General features: G+C 33.9%; 3 protein-coding genes across 17 annotated transcripts; all 3 read left to right on the top strand.

The window, feature by feature from the left end:
* The first annotated feature begins 921 nt into the window (after positions 1-921).
* On the top strand, positions 922-5,636 carry LOC135794386 (uncharacterized). Of its 15 annotated transcripts, XR_010548882.1 has the most exons (15): positions 922-1,269; positions 1,805-1,968; positions 2,082-2,133; positions 2,247-2,298; positions 2,412-2,463; positions 2,577-2,628; positions 2,742-2,793; positions 2,907-2,958; positions 3,072-3,123; positions 3,231-3,288; positions 3,402-3,453; positions 3,571-3,622; positions 3,736-3,787; positions 3,904-3,955; positions 5,233-5,636. XR_010548882.1 is itself a non-coding variant. In XM_065305645.1 (13 exons), the coding sequence occupies exons 10-13, from the start codon at positions 3,257-3,259 to the stop codon at positions 5,400-5,402; spliced, it is 306 nt and encodes a 101-aa protein (XP_065161717.1). In that variant the 5' UTR covers positions 922-1,269; positions 1,805-1,968; positions 2,082-2,133; positions 2,247-2,298; positions 2,412-2,463; positions 2,577-2,628; positions 2,742-2,793; positions 2,907-2,958; positions 3,072-3,123; positions 3,237-3,256; the 3' UTR covers positions 5,403-5,636. The 15 variants fall into 15 exon arrangements, 7 of the variants coding, with proteins under 7 accessions (XP_065161717.1, XP_065161718.1, XP_065161716.1 ...); XR_010548879.1 differs by lacking the exon at positions 2,742-2,793 and having other exon boundaries at positions 3,237-3,288; XR_010548883.1 differs by lacking the exons at positions 2,742-2,793; positions 3,402-3,453 and having other exon boundaries at positions 3,237-3,288.
* A 5,739-nt stretch (positions 5,637-11,375) lies between these two features.
* On the top strand, positions 11,376-11,796 carry LOC135794523 (adult-specific cuticular protein ACP-20-like). The gene is made up of 2 exons (XM_065305832.1): positions 11,376-11,513; positions 11,575-11,796. Exons 1-2 carry the CDS (start codon positions 11,376-11,378, stop codon positions 11,794-11,796), a joined length of 360 nt encoding a protein of 119 aa, XP_065161904.1.
* Positions 11,797-17,830: 6,034 nt separating this feature from the next.
* Positions 17,831-19,289, top strand: LOC135794077 (exosome complex component RRP42-like). Its single transcript, XM_065305220.1, has 3 exons — positions 17,831-18,417; positions 18,487-18,832; positions 18,894-19,289. Exons 1-3 carry the CDS (start codon positions 18,173-18,175, stop codon positions 19,158-19,160), a joined length of 858 nt encoding a protein of 285 aa, XP_065161292.1. The 5' UTR covers positions 17,831-18,172; the 3' UTR covers positions 19,161-19,289.
* The last annotated feature ends 50 nt before the right edge of the window (positions 19,290-19,339 follow it).

The raw sequence follows: 19,339 nt of genomic DNA, 5'->3' as shown, positions 1-19,339 counted from the left end.
GGCAGAATCGGCGCTTTATAGGTGGAACTGGAAAAAAATTTATAGTATGAGAAGGTGGAGCGAAATGAGCACACAAAAAATATTTAGGAGGTAAAATGGACAGCCAAGTCTTCAAAAATCAGCGATTCTTTTAACCCCTGTATTTAATGAACAGTGTAAATTAAAGACAAATACCTGACAAGGGATTAAAAAAAAGTGAAAAAAAAAAACTTAGCATTAAGGCATTTTGTTCTTAAGGGGCCCATTTTGTCCCACCTTCTCATATATATTAATACAGCTGTCTATATTCTGTGGTGAATCATGTACAAAATTAGAGTGGAAGCTCTTGTAATATCACGTTGGCATCGGAGATATGTAAATTTGATTTTACTCTCATAGATTTTCATACCCCGGGCTTATATATATAAAAATTGATTCTAAAGAAGTAAACACTCAAAATTGCATGTATTGAAATGTTGTAATTCAATGAAGTAAATCATTTTTTGTTGATTATTGCTACTCTGTGGAAGCTTCGGAAAACGTAACACCACTTTAATAGTTAATGAAAAATCGTGCAACCTCTCATTAATTTCAATAATCTAAATTCCGGGACTCCTGTATTATTCAAAGATGACACTAGCGAGAACTAAAAATCATAAAATAGAATTGCATTGTTTATTTCTATACATATTTATCGGCAGACGTGGGCATTCGGCAAGAGAATTGTGCTTGTTTTGAACATAATTTACTTTCTTATCGCTTCCGCCGCGTAGAATGCAACGCATGAGATTCCCGAGGGTCGTCGTTGAAATCCCCTCACGCCGCATGCAGCATATTCTAGTTTAGTTTAGATCGGGGGTATCGTGCCTATTGCAATTCGCGCACAAGGTCGCGAGCCATCGACGTGCCGACTTTGCCCATCTCTTGCTTTCTTATCGTAAACTGTCGCATCGTTGGTTGCTCGGCTACGCCATGTGCTATCGATGATTTGCAGCCAGTTTCGTGTCGGTCGCTTGCTGGTTCGGTCGTGGTTTGACCAACTCGTGTTGTTTGTTCGGACTTCTGCTTTCTAAATTCACATAATATTCGATCATCAATCGACTATTTAATTGTAACTACTACAGTAATGTTATTTATTATTTGCGCGTTTAGTGTACATTAATGTACAAAAGTGGTAGACACTTGATCGCGTTTCGTGTGCATACTTAGGTATGTGTACTTCAGTGTCGGTCGCTAATTGAATTGGATATAGAATGGCCCTCATGTAGATTTATTGATCATTATCCATGTGTAAGTAACTTTTAATTCAACAAGTCATGTTGTATTTTTTCTATGTAGTATTTCTCTTATTTTCTTTCAATCATATTTCTCCTTCTAATTTACGCGACAAACATTTATTGCTTTATTACGTACCTCAAAATGACCGCGAAAGTTTGACCTTTTTTCCGAATATTTCAATACTTGCGTCATATTTCGCGAATCCTTTGTGATATTTTTATTTTTTCTTTGAATTCAAGTAGCGTAAGGATGGTTTTGGACGATGCACAAAATTCCGCCCTAATTGCCTTAAATGTCCGCCAAACTTTGCCCTTTACGCGCATTTTTCAAAACTTTTGTTGGAAAACGGGTAATATCTCGGGAACTCTTCGTGATATTTTCATTTTTTTTCAGATTCTAGTAGCGCAAGAAAGGTTTTGAATGGTGCATTTTTTGTCCTCTCCAAAATTTCACCGAACTTTGTACTTTCTTTGCATTTTTGGAAACTTTTGGTGGAAAACGGGTAATATCTCGAGAACCCTTCGTGATATTTTCATTTTTTTTTCAGATTCTAGTAGCGCAAGAATGGTTTTAGACGATGCACTTTATGGCATCCGCGAAGTTCCGACATAACTGCCTTAAAATGGCCGCTAAACTTTGTCCCACTTCTGCATCTTTAGGTGTCTAGCAGGTGATCAGAATGTCCTAGGACAACGATTCTTTGATCAGATTGTAAGTATTGAATTTGTTTATAATTTTCATACGTAATTTGTGTGATTAGTACACGGGAAACCTACAAAAATGTTATTTTTGTGCATCGATGTGTTGATTTTTTGTGGTTTTAGGCATCTAGCAGGCGATCAGAATGTCCTAGGACAACGATTCTTTGATCAGATTGTAAGTATTGAATTTGTTATAATTTTCATAAGAAATTTGTGTGATTAGTACACGGGAAACCTACAAAAATGTTATTTTTGTGCATCGAAGTATTAATTTTTTTGTTGTTTTAGGCGTCTAGCAAGCGATCAGAATGTCCTAGGACAACGATTTTTTGATCAAATTGTAAGTATTGAATTTGTTTATAATTTTCATAAGTAATTTGTGTGATTAGTACATGGGAGACCTGCAAAAATGTCATTATTGTGTTTCGATGTGTTAATTTTTTGTTGTTTTAGGAATCTAGCAGGCGATTAAAATGTCCTAGGACAACGATTTTTTGATCAGATTGTAAGTATTGAATTTGTTTATAATTTTCATAAGTAATTTGTGTGATTAGTACATGGGAAACCTGCAAAAATGTCATTTTTGTGCTTCGATGTGTTAATTTTTTGTTGTTTTAGGCGTCTAGCAGGCGATCAGAATGTCCTAGGACAACGATTTTTTCATCAGATAGTAAGTATTGAATTTGTTTATAATTTTCATAAGTAATTTGTGTGATTAGTACATGGGAAACCTGCAAAAATGTCATTTTTGTGCCTCGATGTGTTAATTTTTTGTTGTTTTAGGCGTCTAGCAGGCGATCAGAATGTCCTAGGACAACGATTTTTTCATCAGATAGTAAGTATTGAATTTGTTTATAATTTTCATAAGTAATTTGTGTGATTAGTACATGGGAAACCTGCAAAAATGTCATTTTTGTGCTTTGATGTGTTAATTTTTTGTTGTTTTAGGCGTCTAGCAGGCGATCAGAATGTCCTAGGACAACGATTCTTTGACCAGATTGTAAGTATTGAATTTGTTTATAATTTTCAGAAGTAACTTGTGTGATTAGCACACGGGAAACCTACAAAAATGTCATTTTTGTGCATCGATGTATTAATTTTTTGTTGTTTTAGGCGTCTTGCAGGCGATCAGAATGTCCTAGGACAACGATGCCTTCATGAGATTGTAAGTATTGAATTTGTTTATAATTTTCATAAGTAATTTGTGTGATTAGCACACGGGAAACCTGCAAAAATGTCATTTTTGTGCTTTCATGTGTTAATTTTTTGTAGTTTTAGGCATCTAGCAGGCGATCAGAATGTCCAAGGACAACCATTCTTACATCAGATTGTAAGTATTGAATTTGTTTATAATTTTCATAAGTAATTTGTGTGATTAGTACATGGGAAACCTGCAAAAATGTCATTTTTGTGCTTCGATGTGTTAATTTTTTGTTGTTTTAGGCGTCTAGCAGGCGATCAGAATGTTCTAGGACAACGATTCTTTCATCAGATTGTAAGTATTGAATTTGTTTATAATTTTCATAAGTAGTTTGTGTGATTAGTACACGGGAATCAATCCTACAAAAATGTCATTTTTGTGCTTTGATGTGTTAATTTTTTGTTGTTTTAGGCATCTAGCAGGCGATCAGAATGTCCTAGGACAACGATTCTTTGATCAGATTGTAAGTATTGAATTTGTTTATAATTTTCAGAAGTAATTTGTGTGATTAGCACACGGGAAACCTACAAAAATGTCATTTTTGTGCATCGATGTGTTAACTTTTTGTTGTTTTAGGCGTCTAGCAGGCTATCAGAATGTCCTAGGACAACGATTCTTTGATCAGATTGTTAGTACTGAATTTGTTTATAATTTTCATAAGTAATTTGTGTGATTATCACACGGGGGGAAACCTGCAAAAATGTCATTTTTGTGCTTTGATGAGTTAATTTTTTGTTGTTTTAGGCATCTAGCTGGCGATCAGAATGTCCTACGACAACGATTCTTTCATCAGATTGTAAGTATTGAATTTGTTTATAATTTTTTGTTGTTTTGGGTGTCTAGCGGACGTTGTCATGTTGTAAGTATTGAATTTGTTTATCATTTTCGTTAATTTTCATTCTTCATACCACGAAGTATAGATACTTCATGATTCATACCATGGATTGTGATTTAAATTAATTTTTTAAAATGTAAGCAAATGCATTGCAGATTTCTGGGTGATTTATTTTAGAGTCCCAAAACTAGATGACTCTAGTCGGCGATGTTTAACTTTGTTTTGTTCCGCCAAACATAGAGTGCGCGAGTATCAGCTATCCTATTTTGTTTTGTTTCGCCGCGGCCAGATGGCGCTTTCATCGATTTGGTTTAAATTCATACCTAACTTTTATTGTTGTGTTTAGTGCGCTGAGTTACGGTGTGTATGTCACTTTTATACACAACTTTTATGTTTAACAAAACATGAAATAACAAAATTTTCATACTTAGACTTCGAATGCTTTAATTTTCGGTTGTTTAGGTGTCTAGCGGGCAAAGCCGATGTCGTAGGACAAGCATTACTTCATATGTTCCTAAGTGTTCTAGTTATTTACCATTGTCAAAATTCAACATTTGTGTTTGTTGGAATTATGGATTTAGGTAGCGGTGATTTTATTAAATAATTACGAAGTTTAATTGTGAACGATTGCCGTTTATTCATAATTAGAGTTTTCGGAAGTATGTCTTATCGATTTCAAGGCTCGAAACGAACTGACTCCATACAACTCTGTATGTCAGAGTTACTCTGGTTGTAGACTAAACATCTTGTCATATTTGGTTTTAAGCGGTCTAGACTGCCCTTAATTATACCTAGATTTATGACTCTTAGCTCGAGTACTTTTTCTCTACTTCTTGGAAATAAGAAAATAAACCTTTTACATGGTACCAAATATTACCCTCAAACAGAAAACTTAATATGTTGGAAGAGAATGAATTTTGTAGACGAACTCAAATTTCAACAGTGTTTAATGCTAGGGAAAGCCTAGAAACTGCTATTTGTTAATTAAAATCCTTATTGCCAAATAATTTTTTTGTAAACTTCACCTCATAACTTGATAACATGCAATATTTTTGTAGTCACATTTCTGTCGTAAACAAATAGAAATAGAAGAATACCCGTCCAACTGCGGGTCTGTTATCAATTTTCTTGCTTGAATAGTTTGGCTTAGTTGGTTGAGCGCTGTTGCGTGGTGCGCACGTGTTTTCTTCATTAATCAAACGTGGTGACAATTTCTTGCGTTTCTTGATATTTTGTAGCATTACTAGAATCGATTGACAATCAGAGGCAGAGACAGCGTAGTAACAGCCCAGGGACGTGCACAACGAATGATTTGAGTGATTCTTTGAGATGCGCGCGGGGAGTCCGTCGGATATGTTCCGGTGACTATGGATACTTACTGGAACTCAAGTTAAATGTATGTGTTTGACATGAGTACAAGTGAGTACGTTTGGAATCTCCGCGAGGAATAGTAAAGAAGTGCGTATCATCAAGTCTACATACTATTTGCGGAAACGTGTTTGTGCGCTTTGGTTCTTTATTGATAAAAGAACAAAGGAGTAAGTAATCTAATAAAACTTCACTTTTATTTAACTTTATAAATCTTACAGTTGCTTTGTAATAATTGTAAATGTTCGGTTAATAAAGAATATTTTTAGGGAAATTTTACATTCTAGTAAACAATGTGTCCCTAGTGTTCACTTAGTCGTTTTCAGGATTAGTATTAAGTCATGTTGCACTCTAAGACTACACCATTGTATAGCATAGTATAGTACAGTGTAGTATATGTATGCTGTTGTTTTATTTTACTGTAAGATATGAAAACATAAATAGAAGAAACCAATAAGATTTGATAAGAATGCCGCGTGGCTCTCAGGTGTGCAGCACGTGTTGCTATATCGTAAATCGATGGTTCGATCCCCAGTTATAGAAGGCATTTTTCTCAAATATAAAAATAAGAGGTGTAATTTGGGTTGCATATGTAAACTCAATTTAAATATAAGAGAAATTGCAATACAAGTAAAGGCAATAAGAGAAGTAAGAAAGTAAGTGGAGGAGAAACGGAGAACAGAAAAATAGGAGAAGTAGAAGAAGGAATAGCAGAGAAGAAGAATAGAGAAGACAGAAGAAAGAGAGCAGAAAAGAGGAGGAAATAGAAGAAAGAGAACAGGAGTGGATCAGATTTTTGAATTTTTTGGCACGTGTCGTTATAAGACAGTCTACGGTCGACCTCCCAGAGCGCCTCCGGCGCTCTGGTCGATCGCCCACTGCTTCGATGCGTCCATTGCTCCCGGCCCATCCTACAGCTACGATGTCTCTGCGCTTCATCCCCGGAATTATCAGGCATATCAACAATTTTTATGGTGGGGATCATCCCCCGAGTGGGAGAATTCCATATAAGGACATTCCTTATGAGGACTTGTAAAAATATTTCTAAGTTTTAAGTCGTCTCAAGCAGGCAACACTTAAAAATATTCTTACAAGTTCTGACCTGTAGCTGAAATGAAAGAAGGAGCACACAAATCACACAGGTTACCTTAACAATTTTTATAGTGGGGATCATCCCCTGAGAGAGGGAACTCTTTTAGAGACCTGTTCCTGAAATGATAGAAGGGGTACACACAAATCATAGGAAGCACAGTCACTTTTAACATTTCTTTATTGAAACATGTATACGAGTACAATGAAAACATGTAAAATATTATAATGTTAAACAATATACGCGCCGCCCTTTTGAATCTAGTTAGAAGAGCAGTATAGCCACGTACATGCATACAAGTACCAAGGGTAAAAATAACAAAGAAAGACATATAATACTAATAAATTTTGCATAATTTTCGCGACAATTATGGAAAACTATTATACAGAATAGAGGTTCCAAAAGCAATATAATAAAATGTAAAGAGAAAATGCAAAAATCAAGTAGAGAAATATATATCTAAAGTCACAGTCAAAGTAAAATCAAAGGAAATTAATATACAGAGTGATGTAAAGAGAAAACCACAAAATTTTAAAGAAAAATCCTAAGTTTAAGTGGGATGACATATTTCTTTCTTACCTTTGACACACCCACTACGGGAAATTATAATACAGGGTGATACAAAAAGAAAACTACAATATTTTAAAACAAAATCCTATGTTTAAGTAGAATAATATATATCTATCCCGTTTTGACAAACTCACTACGGAAAATTAATATACAGGGTGATACAAAAAGAAAACTACAATATTTTAAAAGGAAATCCTAAGTTTAGGTAGGATAACATATATCTATCCCCTTTTGACAAACTCACTACGGGGAATGAATATACAGGATGATACAAAAAGGAAACTACAATATTTTAAAAGAAAATCCTAAGTTTAAGTAGGATAACAATATCTTTCCCCTTTTGACAAACCCACTACGGGAAACCTTAATACAGGGTGATACAAAAAGAAAACTACAATAATTTAAAGGAAAATCCTATGTTTAAATGGGATAACATACATCTTTCCCCATTTGACACTACGGGAAATTAACATACAGGGTGTTACAAAAAGAAAACTCGAAGTTTTAAAAGTAAAACGCCCAAACACTTATAAATATGGTCTATTAAATGATAAGGAAAATATATCTATTGGGTGTTAGACAAAGAAATATTAAGATTTAAGTAGGAAAACGGAGGCGACAATAACAAGATAATATAAGAAGAAAACTATCAGGAATTTAAAAAAATCCAAATGTTTACACCGGAAATTAAATAAAAGTGAAAAGCGAGAACCCATAATAATAGAACATTTCAAAAATTGTATTTTCTTTGGATATGAAGAAAAAGTGAAGGGTTGGATATTAGAAAAATAAAGCACAAAGCAGAATTTTATTTTAAATCATGTAAAACAACCAGCGACCAGCCCGGAAAGCCGCCAGAGGATCAAGAACGCAGCCGACGGCACACGACTATCTTGATCTTTTTAATTTGTACATTAAACAAAAACAAAACAAGGTATCAAATACGTAATGCATATCAACGATATTGAAACAGGAACAAAAATTATTTGTAGACTTAAAGACCACACAGTTGAAGTAAAAACAAGTAAAGGCAGTAATGGATTTGATTTTCAAATGACTTAAGAAATGCGAGAACATACCTTGATGCAAAATTAATTTTTGCGCTTTTGACCTATCCAATAAATTCTAAGAACCTTAATTATGCACATTGTAGAATCATACAAAAAGAATATCCGACGGCCGACGGAACCCCACTCACGTTCTACCTCTGAGTATAAACAATTCGCATTTAACGAAAGCCGCACATTGCTCGCGCACAATGGAAGGAGCATTTAGACATATTACGTAATGACGCGAAGAAATTAAGAAACTCAAATTATTGTGAAGAAAATGTGCGTGCAGATCACCCAGCGACAAATATGAGACTGACGTGGTAGGCAAGCCAACCGCGTGGCGACGGCACAAAAATTGCACGAGATAAGAAAACTTGTTTGTTTGTAAACACTGATACATTCAGTGTGGTAATGCAGAACATGAAAAGAATTGTACTCGTACAATGCATGGAACTTTTAATTTCGATTAAATTATGAATCGGACACCAGTAACAAAATTATAGATCAAAGCCCCCTGGCCCTATTTTTTAAATTAAAATTGCATATAGGCCCTAAACGTTCAATGTTAGGATAATAAATACTTAAACAGTTCTTTTAATTCTATATCGAGTATTTTAGTAACATTTTTCCCTAAGATTAACCATTTATTCGACATAAAAAAGAGAAATCTTTTGCCTGTTTTATGACGAAATATTTTATTTCTACAAATACAGATTCTGTAATAATTATATTTTGAGAGTATGTTAAATTCTAAATTGGAAACATGTAACACAATTGTAGATTAAGGCCATTTTGGCATGTAAAAATCAATTTTTTTATTAAAATTGCAAATAGGGCCTAAACCGTCAGTTATAGAAAAATAATTACTTAAATAATCTATTACGTATTAAATTATCTTTCAAAATTCAAAAGCAGAATTTTAAAATTCCAATTATTTCAAAAGCTGAAAAGAAGATTTTATCATAAAAAAGGCAAAAGAATTCTCTTTCTTATTTTCAGAATTAAAAATTGAATCTAATAATGGTTGAAGAAATGCGAGAACATACCTTGATGCAATATAAATTTTTACGCGTTTGGCATATCCAAAGAAATTATGAAATTGTAATGTAAAGAGTATCCGACGAAACATCACTCACGCTTTACCTCTGCGTGTGTGCAATCCGAACGCCGCACATCAATCGCGCACAATCGAAGGAGCAATTAGAAACAGTACGTAATAACGCGACAAAAAATTAAGGAACTCAAAATATTGTAAAGAAAATGTGCGTCCAGATCACCTGACGACAACAATGAGACTAACCTGATACACAAGCCAACCGCGTGGCGATTGCACAAAAATTGCACGGAATAAGAAAAACTAGTTTGTTTGAAAACACTGACACTCTCAGTACGGTAGTGCAGAACATGATTAGAATTGTACTCGAATTATTATTTTCGATTAAATTTTAAATCGGAAACCTGATAGATAATTTAATTCTACACCTTTTTTTGATAACATTAACCGTTTAGATCCTATTTACAATTTTAGCGAAAAATGTATTCGTTTTTCGTAAACCTTCTGATTCTTGACATATTCACCAAAAAAATCGACCCTGTTCTTCGACCAAAAAACATTTTAACAAAATAGTTCCACTCTGTTCTTTGATCGAAAAATATTTAAGTAAATAAGTTCGACCCTGTTCTTTGACCGAAAAAAATTTAAGTAAAAAAATTCGATCCTGTTTTCCGACCAAAAAAAGTAAGTAAAAAGTTTAACAAAAAAATTCGACCGAAAATAATTTAACAAAAAAATTCGACTGAAAAATTTTAACAAAAACATTCGACCCAAAAAATTTTAACAAAAAAATTTGACCGAATAATTTTATGAAAAAAATTTGACCGAAAAGATTTTATGAAAAAAGTTCGACCCTGTTCTTCGACCAAAAAATATTTATTAAAAAAAGTTCGACCCTGTTATTCGACCAAAAAATGAAATTTATTGGACAAAAATAGCGATATTTGAATGCGATTTTAAGACACTTCCAAAGGGTTTATAGGGTCATAAAGATATGCATAGTGAAAAGGGTCTCTCGATCTTTAACATGACGTTGAGAAACTTCAAGAAAATCAATTAGTTCACGTGATACAAGGTGTTCTCCACACCACGTTTTCAAATTTTCGTAAAATTGCTCATTTTTGAAGGGCATTTTAGGGCACTTCCAAAAGAGCTGGAAGGTTGAAAAGGTATACATCGTGTAGACATACTCCCTGACTCTATTCTGGCGTGGAGAAACTCCAATAAAGTAAATTAGTTTCGGAGATACAGGGTGTTTTCCACCCCATCTTTTCAAATTTTCCTAAAAATGCTGATTTTTGAAGGGCATTTTAAGGCACTTCCGGAAAAGCTGGAAGGTTGAAAGGGTATGCATTGTGTAGAGGAACTCTTTAGCTCTATTCTAGTGCGGCAAAATTCTAAGAAAGTCAATTAATTCACTAGATACAGGGTGTTTTCCACACCATGTTTTCAAAATTTCCTTAAAATTGCTCATTTTTTAAGAGCATTTTAGGGCACTTCCAAAAGGGCTGGAAGGTATAAAAAGTATGCATCGTGTAGACAAACCCCCTCTCTTCTGGCGTCGCGAAACTAGAAGATAGTCAATTTCTTTACGAGATACAGGGTGTTTCCCACACTATGTTTTCATTTTTTTCTAAAATTGCTCATTTTTGAAGGGCATTTTAAAGCACTACCGGAAAGGCTGAAAGGTTAAAAGGATATTCATCGTGTAGAGAAACTCTCTAACTCTATTCTGGCGTGGAGAAACTCTAAGAAACTCAATTAGTTCCTTCGATACAGTGTTTTCCACACTGTGTTTTCAAATTTCCCTATAATTGCTCATTTTTGAAGATCATTTTAAGGTACTTTCAGAAGAGTTGAGAGGTTGGAGGATATATATAGTTGGAGGTAATATATTAAGTAGGTACTCCCGAGTAATACGTAATGTAAAATATTTCAAGCACTTATATATTAAATTTTATTAATTTATAACGCAACCTCAATTGAATCATCATATAAAATAGATCAATTTTATTCAACAATATCTAAAATATAGTTGAACAAAAATATTAATAATTACGCATACCTTGCTAACGCAAACAGAATGTGCATATTACACACGAATTTGTGAATATAAAATTGCGTTCAATTTATGTCTTAACTGTCCAAAGATGGTATAAATTATAACGGTATTTTATACCAAAGCATCAGTTTAATTCGACTATTGATTTGACCAACATCAATTAAACACCTTATAAATATATCAAAATGTTCAATGTTTTTGTTCTTGTAGCCCTAGTGGCCTGCGTTGTAGCTGAGCACCATGCTTCTTCCTACGCATCATTCAACAATCACGTAGAGCATTCATATCACCACGATGATCACCATGATCATCATGAACCACATGTAAATTATTTAAAGTACATATTACGGTAATATAATAAAAGTGATTGTGTCCTTTATTTAGCACCACCCAAAATACGAATACAAATATGGTGTCGAGGACCACCACACCCATGACATGAAATCTGCCGAAGAAGAACGCGACGGGGATGTGGTCAAGGGATGGTACAAATTGGAACAGCCCGATGGCAGAACACGCATTGTTCATTACACTGTCGATAAACATAACGGCTTCAACGCTGATGTCAAATATTCCGGTCATGCTGACCATCCTCATCATTATTGATTACAAAATATTAATTAATGTTGGAAAATATACACTTTATTTTTTTCTAATAAATTATTTCAAACAGTAATGTTAGCATGTTAATGTTCTCATTTTAACCATTCTAAAATTCAAGAAGTGAAATATAATTACATGTGAATAAGATTATTTTCATACATATAAACTTTTATGTTAATTATTCACTTAATTTGATATACTGATATTATAGTTGATTTATTTTAGGTTTTTTTAAATAAATCTGTTGAAATCAAGCTAACATAATTGTTAATCAAATTGGGAAAATCAGTGATAGCTAACTGCTACCACGTTAACAAATCTACATAAGCTGCAATCCTTTTTTACTTTCCTCATATATTTTGACCAAACAAAATGTTTCTCAATTTTATATGAAAGAAATGAGAATTTTTACTACTTCGGCCCTATCTTTAATCGAATTATATAAATAAGACTATGACTCAATCTCCATACCAACTCAGATTTCTAATTTCACAACCTGGAAGTAATATTTTAACAAAAAAAACTAGTTTACTTGATTCGCCAACAAACAAACTCAACCAATGCAATTATATTATAAGTTTGAATTCTGCATTGTTTAATTCGTTGTTAATAAGCCACATACACTTGGATAAATCGACAATTAACAGAAAAAAAGTATTCAAATAAAACAATTTCTTAAATATTTATTTCAGATTTCTGCATTTTTATAGGTATTTGTTAGTTCGAAACAATTAATTATTGAACCAAATAATCTCTGAAATTCAAGAATATTGCTCGGTTGCTTTGCTTGTGGTTAATTAACTAACATTATAACATTTGCTACTGCTACTACTTAATATACACATGCATCGTGTCACACAATATGCACAGAGTTTCCGTGAAACACGTGGTTGGACGTGTGTGTGCTTGCATCCAACAATCGCGCAGCCCGGCAGCCTTGACAACAACCGCAATAAGCGCACGGCACGCACTTGAGAGATGGCAAAAATAAGAAATGCTACTACTCTCCACCACGACTTGTTTGTAGATCTGTGACATGCTGTATTATACAGCATACAGCCTGTATATATTATTAATATTACCACAATTATAAATTACTTAACAAACTATAGAAGCTTGTATATTTGTTCGTAAACAAATTCATTTTATATTTCTTGCATTGTTACAGTTGCCTAAATTAGTTGGATAATTTATTTCACTGGATATTAGAGTACATTATCAGTTTCTTTAAACCTAAATGAACACCAAATACAACACTTTTTATTCTACTAATATTATGAAACTCATCAAATATTATGAATAATTAATGCACCTTTGAAATTATAACATCAATTCTAGCCTTACGTATAGTATGCCTTTCAAAATAATTAAACATTGCAGCACCAAGTACTATAAATACCTAATATCATTCTTGATAATTCGTCAGTTGAACTGTGTTCTTCAATTAATCAACAACCAAAAAAATCTTGTAAAACAAAACAAACTAATAATGTTCAAACTTTTTGTTCTTGTTGCTCTGGTCGTGTGTGCTGTAGCTGAACATCACGCTTCATCTTACGCATCGTTCAATAATCACGTTGAACATTCAGATCACCATAATCATCATGAACCACATGAATAACATTCCAGATAAATATTATTGTTATGTATTAAACATTATTGTGTTTCTTTTTTAGCACCACCCAAAATACGAATACAAATATGGCGTTGAAGACCACCATACCCATGATATGAAATCTGCTGAAGAGGAACGCGATGGAGATGTCGTTAAAGGGTGGTACAAACTGGAACAGCCCGATGGCAGAACACGTATTGTTCATTACACCGCCGATAAACATAACGGCTTCAACGCTGATGTCAAATATTCCGGACATGCCGACCATCCTCATCATTATTAAATGATTGTTACTGTATTAACATGTAATAAAGTAATATCAATTTAAAGTAATTGATAATAATGAGGAATAATCAAATGTACCATAAACTATATATTTTCTAAACAAACTTCTTTAAATAAAACAAATATGTTTTATATATATTTGATTCACCTAGCAACTGTTGTGAGTTGCAATATACACTGTCCGCGCGATCACAAACCGGCTGGACAATAAACGCGCAAATAGTAAATAACATTACTATAGTGATTACAATTAAATAGTCGAGTGCTGATTAAATATAATACAAACAATACGAGTCGCGTAAAATTAAATGAAAAATTAAAATTCGATTTGCGTAATTATGATTTCTTATGCTGAAAAAGTACCAGATTTTAAATCAAATATTTAAGTGATCTGCTGATGATAAAAATGCTTTGCTGATGATGATTTTTATAATAAACTATTCCACCTAATATAAAATTGTTAGTTATATTCATGATTTAAGAATTGAAGAATACTTGCATAAATTTACGATGCCAATATAAACAGCAAGATGTGATTTTATTCCAAGAAAAAAGATTCAATATCTGCAAGTAAACAAACTTATCTCTTGTGCGAAATCGCGTGATCGCACACGGACACGGTGTGCACTCACTACCACCGACAAGCAATATTCAACACGAAAACGTGCATCGTAGTGCCATCTAACCGACTATCTAGTAACGGCAGGTTTGAATTCAAAACACATTTTATCAAATATGCAACAAAGTTGATATTGCATGAAAATACCAATCATAAGCAATTTAATAATGCCTATCAAATCGCAATATTGCTATAATTTATACTGCTTTTAATTGATATAATATAATAATATTATATTCATACATCGGAGAAAACATACATTCTGTGCGAAGAGATAAAAGATACTTACTCAAGCCCAAAGGGACAATACAATATGTATCCGATTGATCTAGCGACCGACAACGTCACACAATAGGATTGGAAATCTAGGAAACTATATTTTAATTCATAAGAAAAAATGGGCAAGCACCCCCGATAATTTATTTCCACGATTTTCGACAGTGAATATCTTCTAAACTGAAAGAGATAGAAACCAGAAAGTTGAAGATTATGAAAGATTGGAAAATTCTCTATCAGATGAAACTTTAAAATAATTTAATTTAATGAGGTAAAAAGTCTAAAAATGCGACTGAAAGTGCTAAAAATTGAAATTTTTCATTCTTTGACATTTATTTTAATTGCGAATATCTCGTAAACTAAAAGAGATAGAAAGGAACGAATCGCAGAGTCATAATCTACGGACAATTCGCGTTAAAATAAGCTGGTTAAATTGGAAATTAAAGAGATGAAATTTTTGTTCCGATTCATTGTCGAAATAATATCACAACAAACGTTGCAAGACGTTGCATGTTACCTGTATCTTGCGAACGTGCAGTGTAAACAAGTTGATAGCAAGCGGTCCTCTTGCAATACGCACAATGAAAGCAAAGAAAATTAACGATTTTAAATATTCGACACCTGATTATTAGTAGATATAAACACTAAACGCATGAGCAATAACTAAATGCAGTCGATGGACGATTGAAATGAACACAATTTACCAAATTACAAACTCAAAATAAAATGATAACAGCGGCGAGCAACACGCCCGACCCAACCAAAGACCGGCACAAAACACCCCTGCAACGGCGCCCAATACACGCGATAATCCTGCGCGGACGCGGCAATAAAACTCGCACTATGTGCAAGAAACAAAGTCGTATGCAGAATGGGAATGCGACAAGAAAACTTGTTTAGGGGAATTTCGCATGCAAAATCGCATTAAAAAATTTCAAGACAATCTCATATATCATAGGTATTGTCACATTGAATATTTAAACTATATGGCCGCTTGCGACAGTACTAAATGTATTATAATACAAAATCAAAGAAATACCCTAAGTATTGGCACATACGCCTCTTGAAACTATTAGGCCACGTGCCTCAATACGAATTATATGCAAATAAATTATGTTTCTTATAATAAACAAACGATAAATACATGACAATTCATGTTACAACCAAAAATTACTGACACAACCACCGATCTGTATACAGATAGGAAAAGGTGCAGAAATAAAAATGGATATTCTATAAAATCTGATCTGACTAGAAACTAAATTTTAGCAGTAAATATGCAGAGTTAGAAATGGATAAATTAAAATTCCCGAGATATGACCCGTTTTTCACCGCAAGTCGAATTTTGGCCGCCATTTTAAGGCTGATACGACTAAATTTCGCGGGGGATCAGAGGTGCATCTGAAAAAACAACTCTTGCAATAAGAGAAAATAAAGAAATAACTAAAATATTACTAAGGGTTTGCAAAATATGACCCGTTTTCCACCAAAAGTTTTAAAAATGCGACAAAAAGGGCCAGATTTGGCGGCAATTTTAAGACCGCTAAGGGCAAGGGGTGTAAAACCAATCTTGCGCTACTAGAAAATGAAAAAAAATATATATCACACAGGGTTCGCGAGATATGACACGTTTTCCACCGTAAGTTTTGAAAAATTCGAAGAAAGGGCAAAATTTGGCGCTCAGCAAGAGGTGCATCGTCCAAAACAATTCTTATGCTACTAAAATCCGAAGAAACAATAAAAATATCGCGAAGGGTTTGCGAAATACGACCCGTTTTCTACCGCAAGTATTGAAATATTCGAAAAGCAATAATTTTTTGTCGCGTAAATTAGGAGGAGAAATATGATTGAATTATAAACTTACGAATTGTTATGCGCATCAGTCAGCTGGGCACAGCAAATGCTGGAATTAAAAGAAAATAAATTGAATTCATAAGATTTAAGAATAATATATTCATCCTTCATAGGAAAAATACAACATGTGTTGTTGAATTAAAAGTTACTTACACAAGGATAACGATCAATAAATCTACATGGGGGCCATCCTATATCGTATATCCAATTCGTTTTGCGACCGACACCGAACCTCGTCACTTGCATAAGTATGCACACGAAACGCGATCAAGTACGAGTATCTACCACTTTTGTACCACAATGTACATTAAACGCGGATATAATAAATAACATTACTATATTAGTTACAATTAAATAGTCGATCGATGATCGAATATAATGTGAATTTAGAGAGCAGAAGCCCGAACAAACAATACGAGTCGATCAAACCACGACTGAATCAACTAGCGACCGACACGAAACTGGCTGCAATGCAATAGCGCATGTCGTAGCCGAGCAAGCAGCGGTGCGACAGTTTACGATAAGAAAGCAAGAGATGCGCAAAGCCGACGCGTCAATGGCTCGCGACCTTGTGCGCGAATTGCAATAGGCACGCTACCCCTGATTTAAACTAAACTAGAATATGCTGCATGCGGCGTGAGGGGATTTCAACGACGACACTCGGGAATCTCATGCGTTGCTTCCACGCGGCGGAAGCGATAAGAAAGTAAATTATGTTCAAAACAAACACAATTCTCTTGCCGAATGCCCAAGTCTGCCGATAAATATAGAAATAAACAATGCAATTCTATTTTATGATTTTTAGTTCACGCTAGTGCCATCTCTGAATGATTCAAGTCGGAGTCTCGGCATTTAGATTATTGAAATTAATGAAAGGTTGAACGATTTTTCATTAACTATTACGTTTTCCGAAGCTTTCACAGAGAAGCAATAATCAACAAAAAATGAATTACTTCATTGAGTTACAACATTTCAATACATGCAATTTTGAGTATTTATTTCTTTAGAATCAATTTTCATATGTAAGCCCGGAGTATGAAATCTAGGGGAGTAACATCAAATTTACATATCCCCGATGCCAACTGGATCTTTCACACCTTCCCCGTGGCGCCTTCAAATTTGTGCGCCACTTTGGAAATTCCCATTGTATCAACCGCCGATGGTTTAATAGAATTTTAACAAAAGTCGATTTTTCACTGATTTTCAATATATCTCAGCTTCTATACCACTTAGACTCCTACCAAACGGCATTCTTTTCAGTAGACTCTCTACTTTTGAGAAAAAAAGATATTTGGCCTAAACTTATATCGGGTTTAGCTGACAGCCTCTAACTAACGAACTGTTTTGGTTATATTTTAACTATTTGTAAAACACTGATATACCTATGTACAATGTTTAAAGTTAAAGGTCGACCAGCAGCTAATGTCTTCTATTAGGGTATATTTTAATAGAATCTTTGCAGTTTTTGCTTGATTGCTTCTATTAAGGAAAGTTACAGTCTTTTTCATTTGCTTATATTGGTTGGCGAAATTAACTTAGTTTTGTAGATAGTCGTTTAAATATCGCTCTCCCGCTAATGTATCCTATGGGCTAGAGTTTCGGTAAGATCGCATATGGTTTATTAGAGGTTATGTTATTGTGTGATGTTATTGTTCTTCATACAATTAGTTTGTTCAACTAATCAGGCACCCTAAATTTACTGTAAATTTAAATTATTAAATATAATTATAATGACGTTATGCGAGGCGGAAAAAACGCTAATTCTCCATGGCGTTGAAGAAAATTTCCGCATTGACGGTCGTGAAAACAATGACTACAGGCCCATGGAACTAGAAACTGGAATAGTAGCATCTTCATTTGGATCAGCACGTTTGCGGCTTGCAAATACCGACGTTTTGGTTTCAGTCAAAGTGGAAGTAGATGTACCTTTACCAGATCAGCCTGATAAAGGAAAATTAGAGTTCTTTGTTGATTGGTATGTTACCATTTATAACTCAACATAAACAACATAGTTGATTGTTAATAATTGTCATATTGTACACAGTTCAGCAAATGCAACACCAGATTTTGAAGGAAGGGGTGGTGATAATCTTGCAACTGAGATATCAAATTGTCTAACTGCTGCCTACAAATCCACAACAGCATTTGATACTAGAGTATTATGCATCATGAAAGGCAGAAAGTGCTGGAAGTTATACATTGATATTTTACTTCTGGAGTGTGCTGGCAATCTATTTGATGCTGTATCTTTGGCAGTTAAATCTGCACTATGGGACACAAGGATACCTAAAATAAAATCAGTTACTGCAGATGGTAACAAGATTGATATGGAAGTATCTGATGAATTGTATGATTGTGATAGGCTTAATGTCATTGATGCACCAATAATGGTAAATTCAACAAAACTCCTAAGAAATTGAACTTTTTAATAATTAATTAAAATATTTCCAGGTAACTGTATGCAAAATTGGTGATAATTGCATAGTGGATCCTTCAGATGCAGAGGAACAATGTGCAGGAGGATCAATTGTTATTGCAATATCAAAAAACAGCTTCAGCTCAATTGTGCAAACAGGTGGTGGATCTCTGCATCCAAGCACACTGATAGAATGCTTAAAAATGGGGCAGGAAGTCGCTAATCGGTTAGACAATGCACTCGTTGAAACCTTGCACAAAATTACAAATGAATCTGCAAGTGATGTTGGTTTTATAAGTTAATATCGTTAGTGGACGTGACACTTCATTGTATAAAAGACTTACAGATATCTACAATATTGAATCAAAAATTATTTCATGTGTTAAAATCACACCTATGGCCAATCTTAATTATATTTCTTAAAAAGGCAATTATCTTATATTATGCAATTGTATATTAGCCAACCACAATCCATTCTTCA

The sequence above is a fragment of the Atheta coriaria genome, unplaced genomic scaffold, assembly GCF_025399875.1.
Source record: "Atheta coriaria isolate IRGN ID8LTWV9N9 unplaced genomic scaffold, Caltech_Dcor_3.1 hic_scaffold_6_pilon, whole genome shotgun sequence".
Taxonomy (NCBI): domain Eukaryota; kingdom Metazoa; phylum Arthropoda; class Insecta; order Coleoptera; family Staphylinidae; genus Dalotia; species Dalotia coriaria.
Note: the sequence above shows the minus strand (reverse complement) of the source record. Positions and strands in the feature narration are given on the sequence as shown.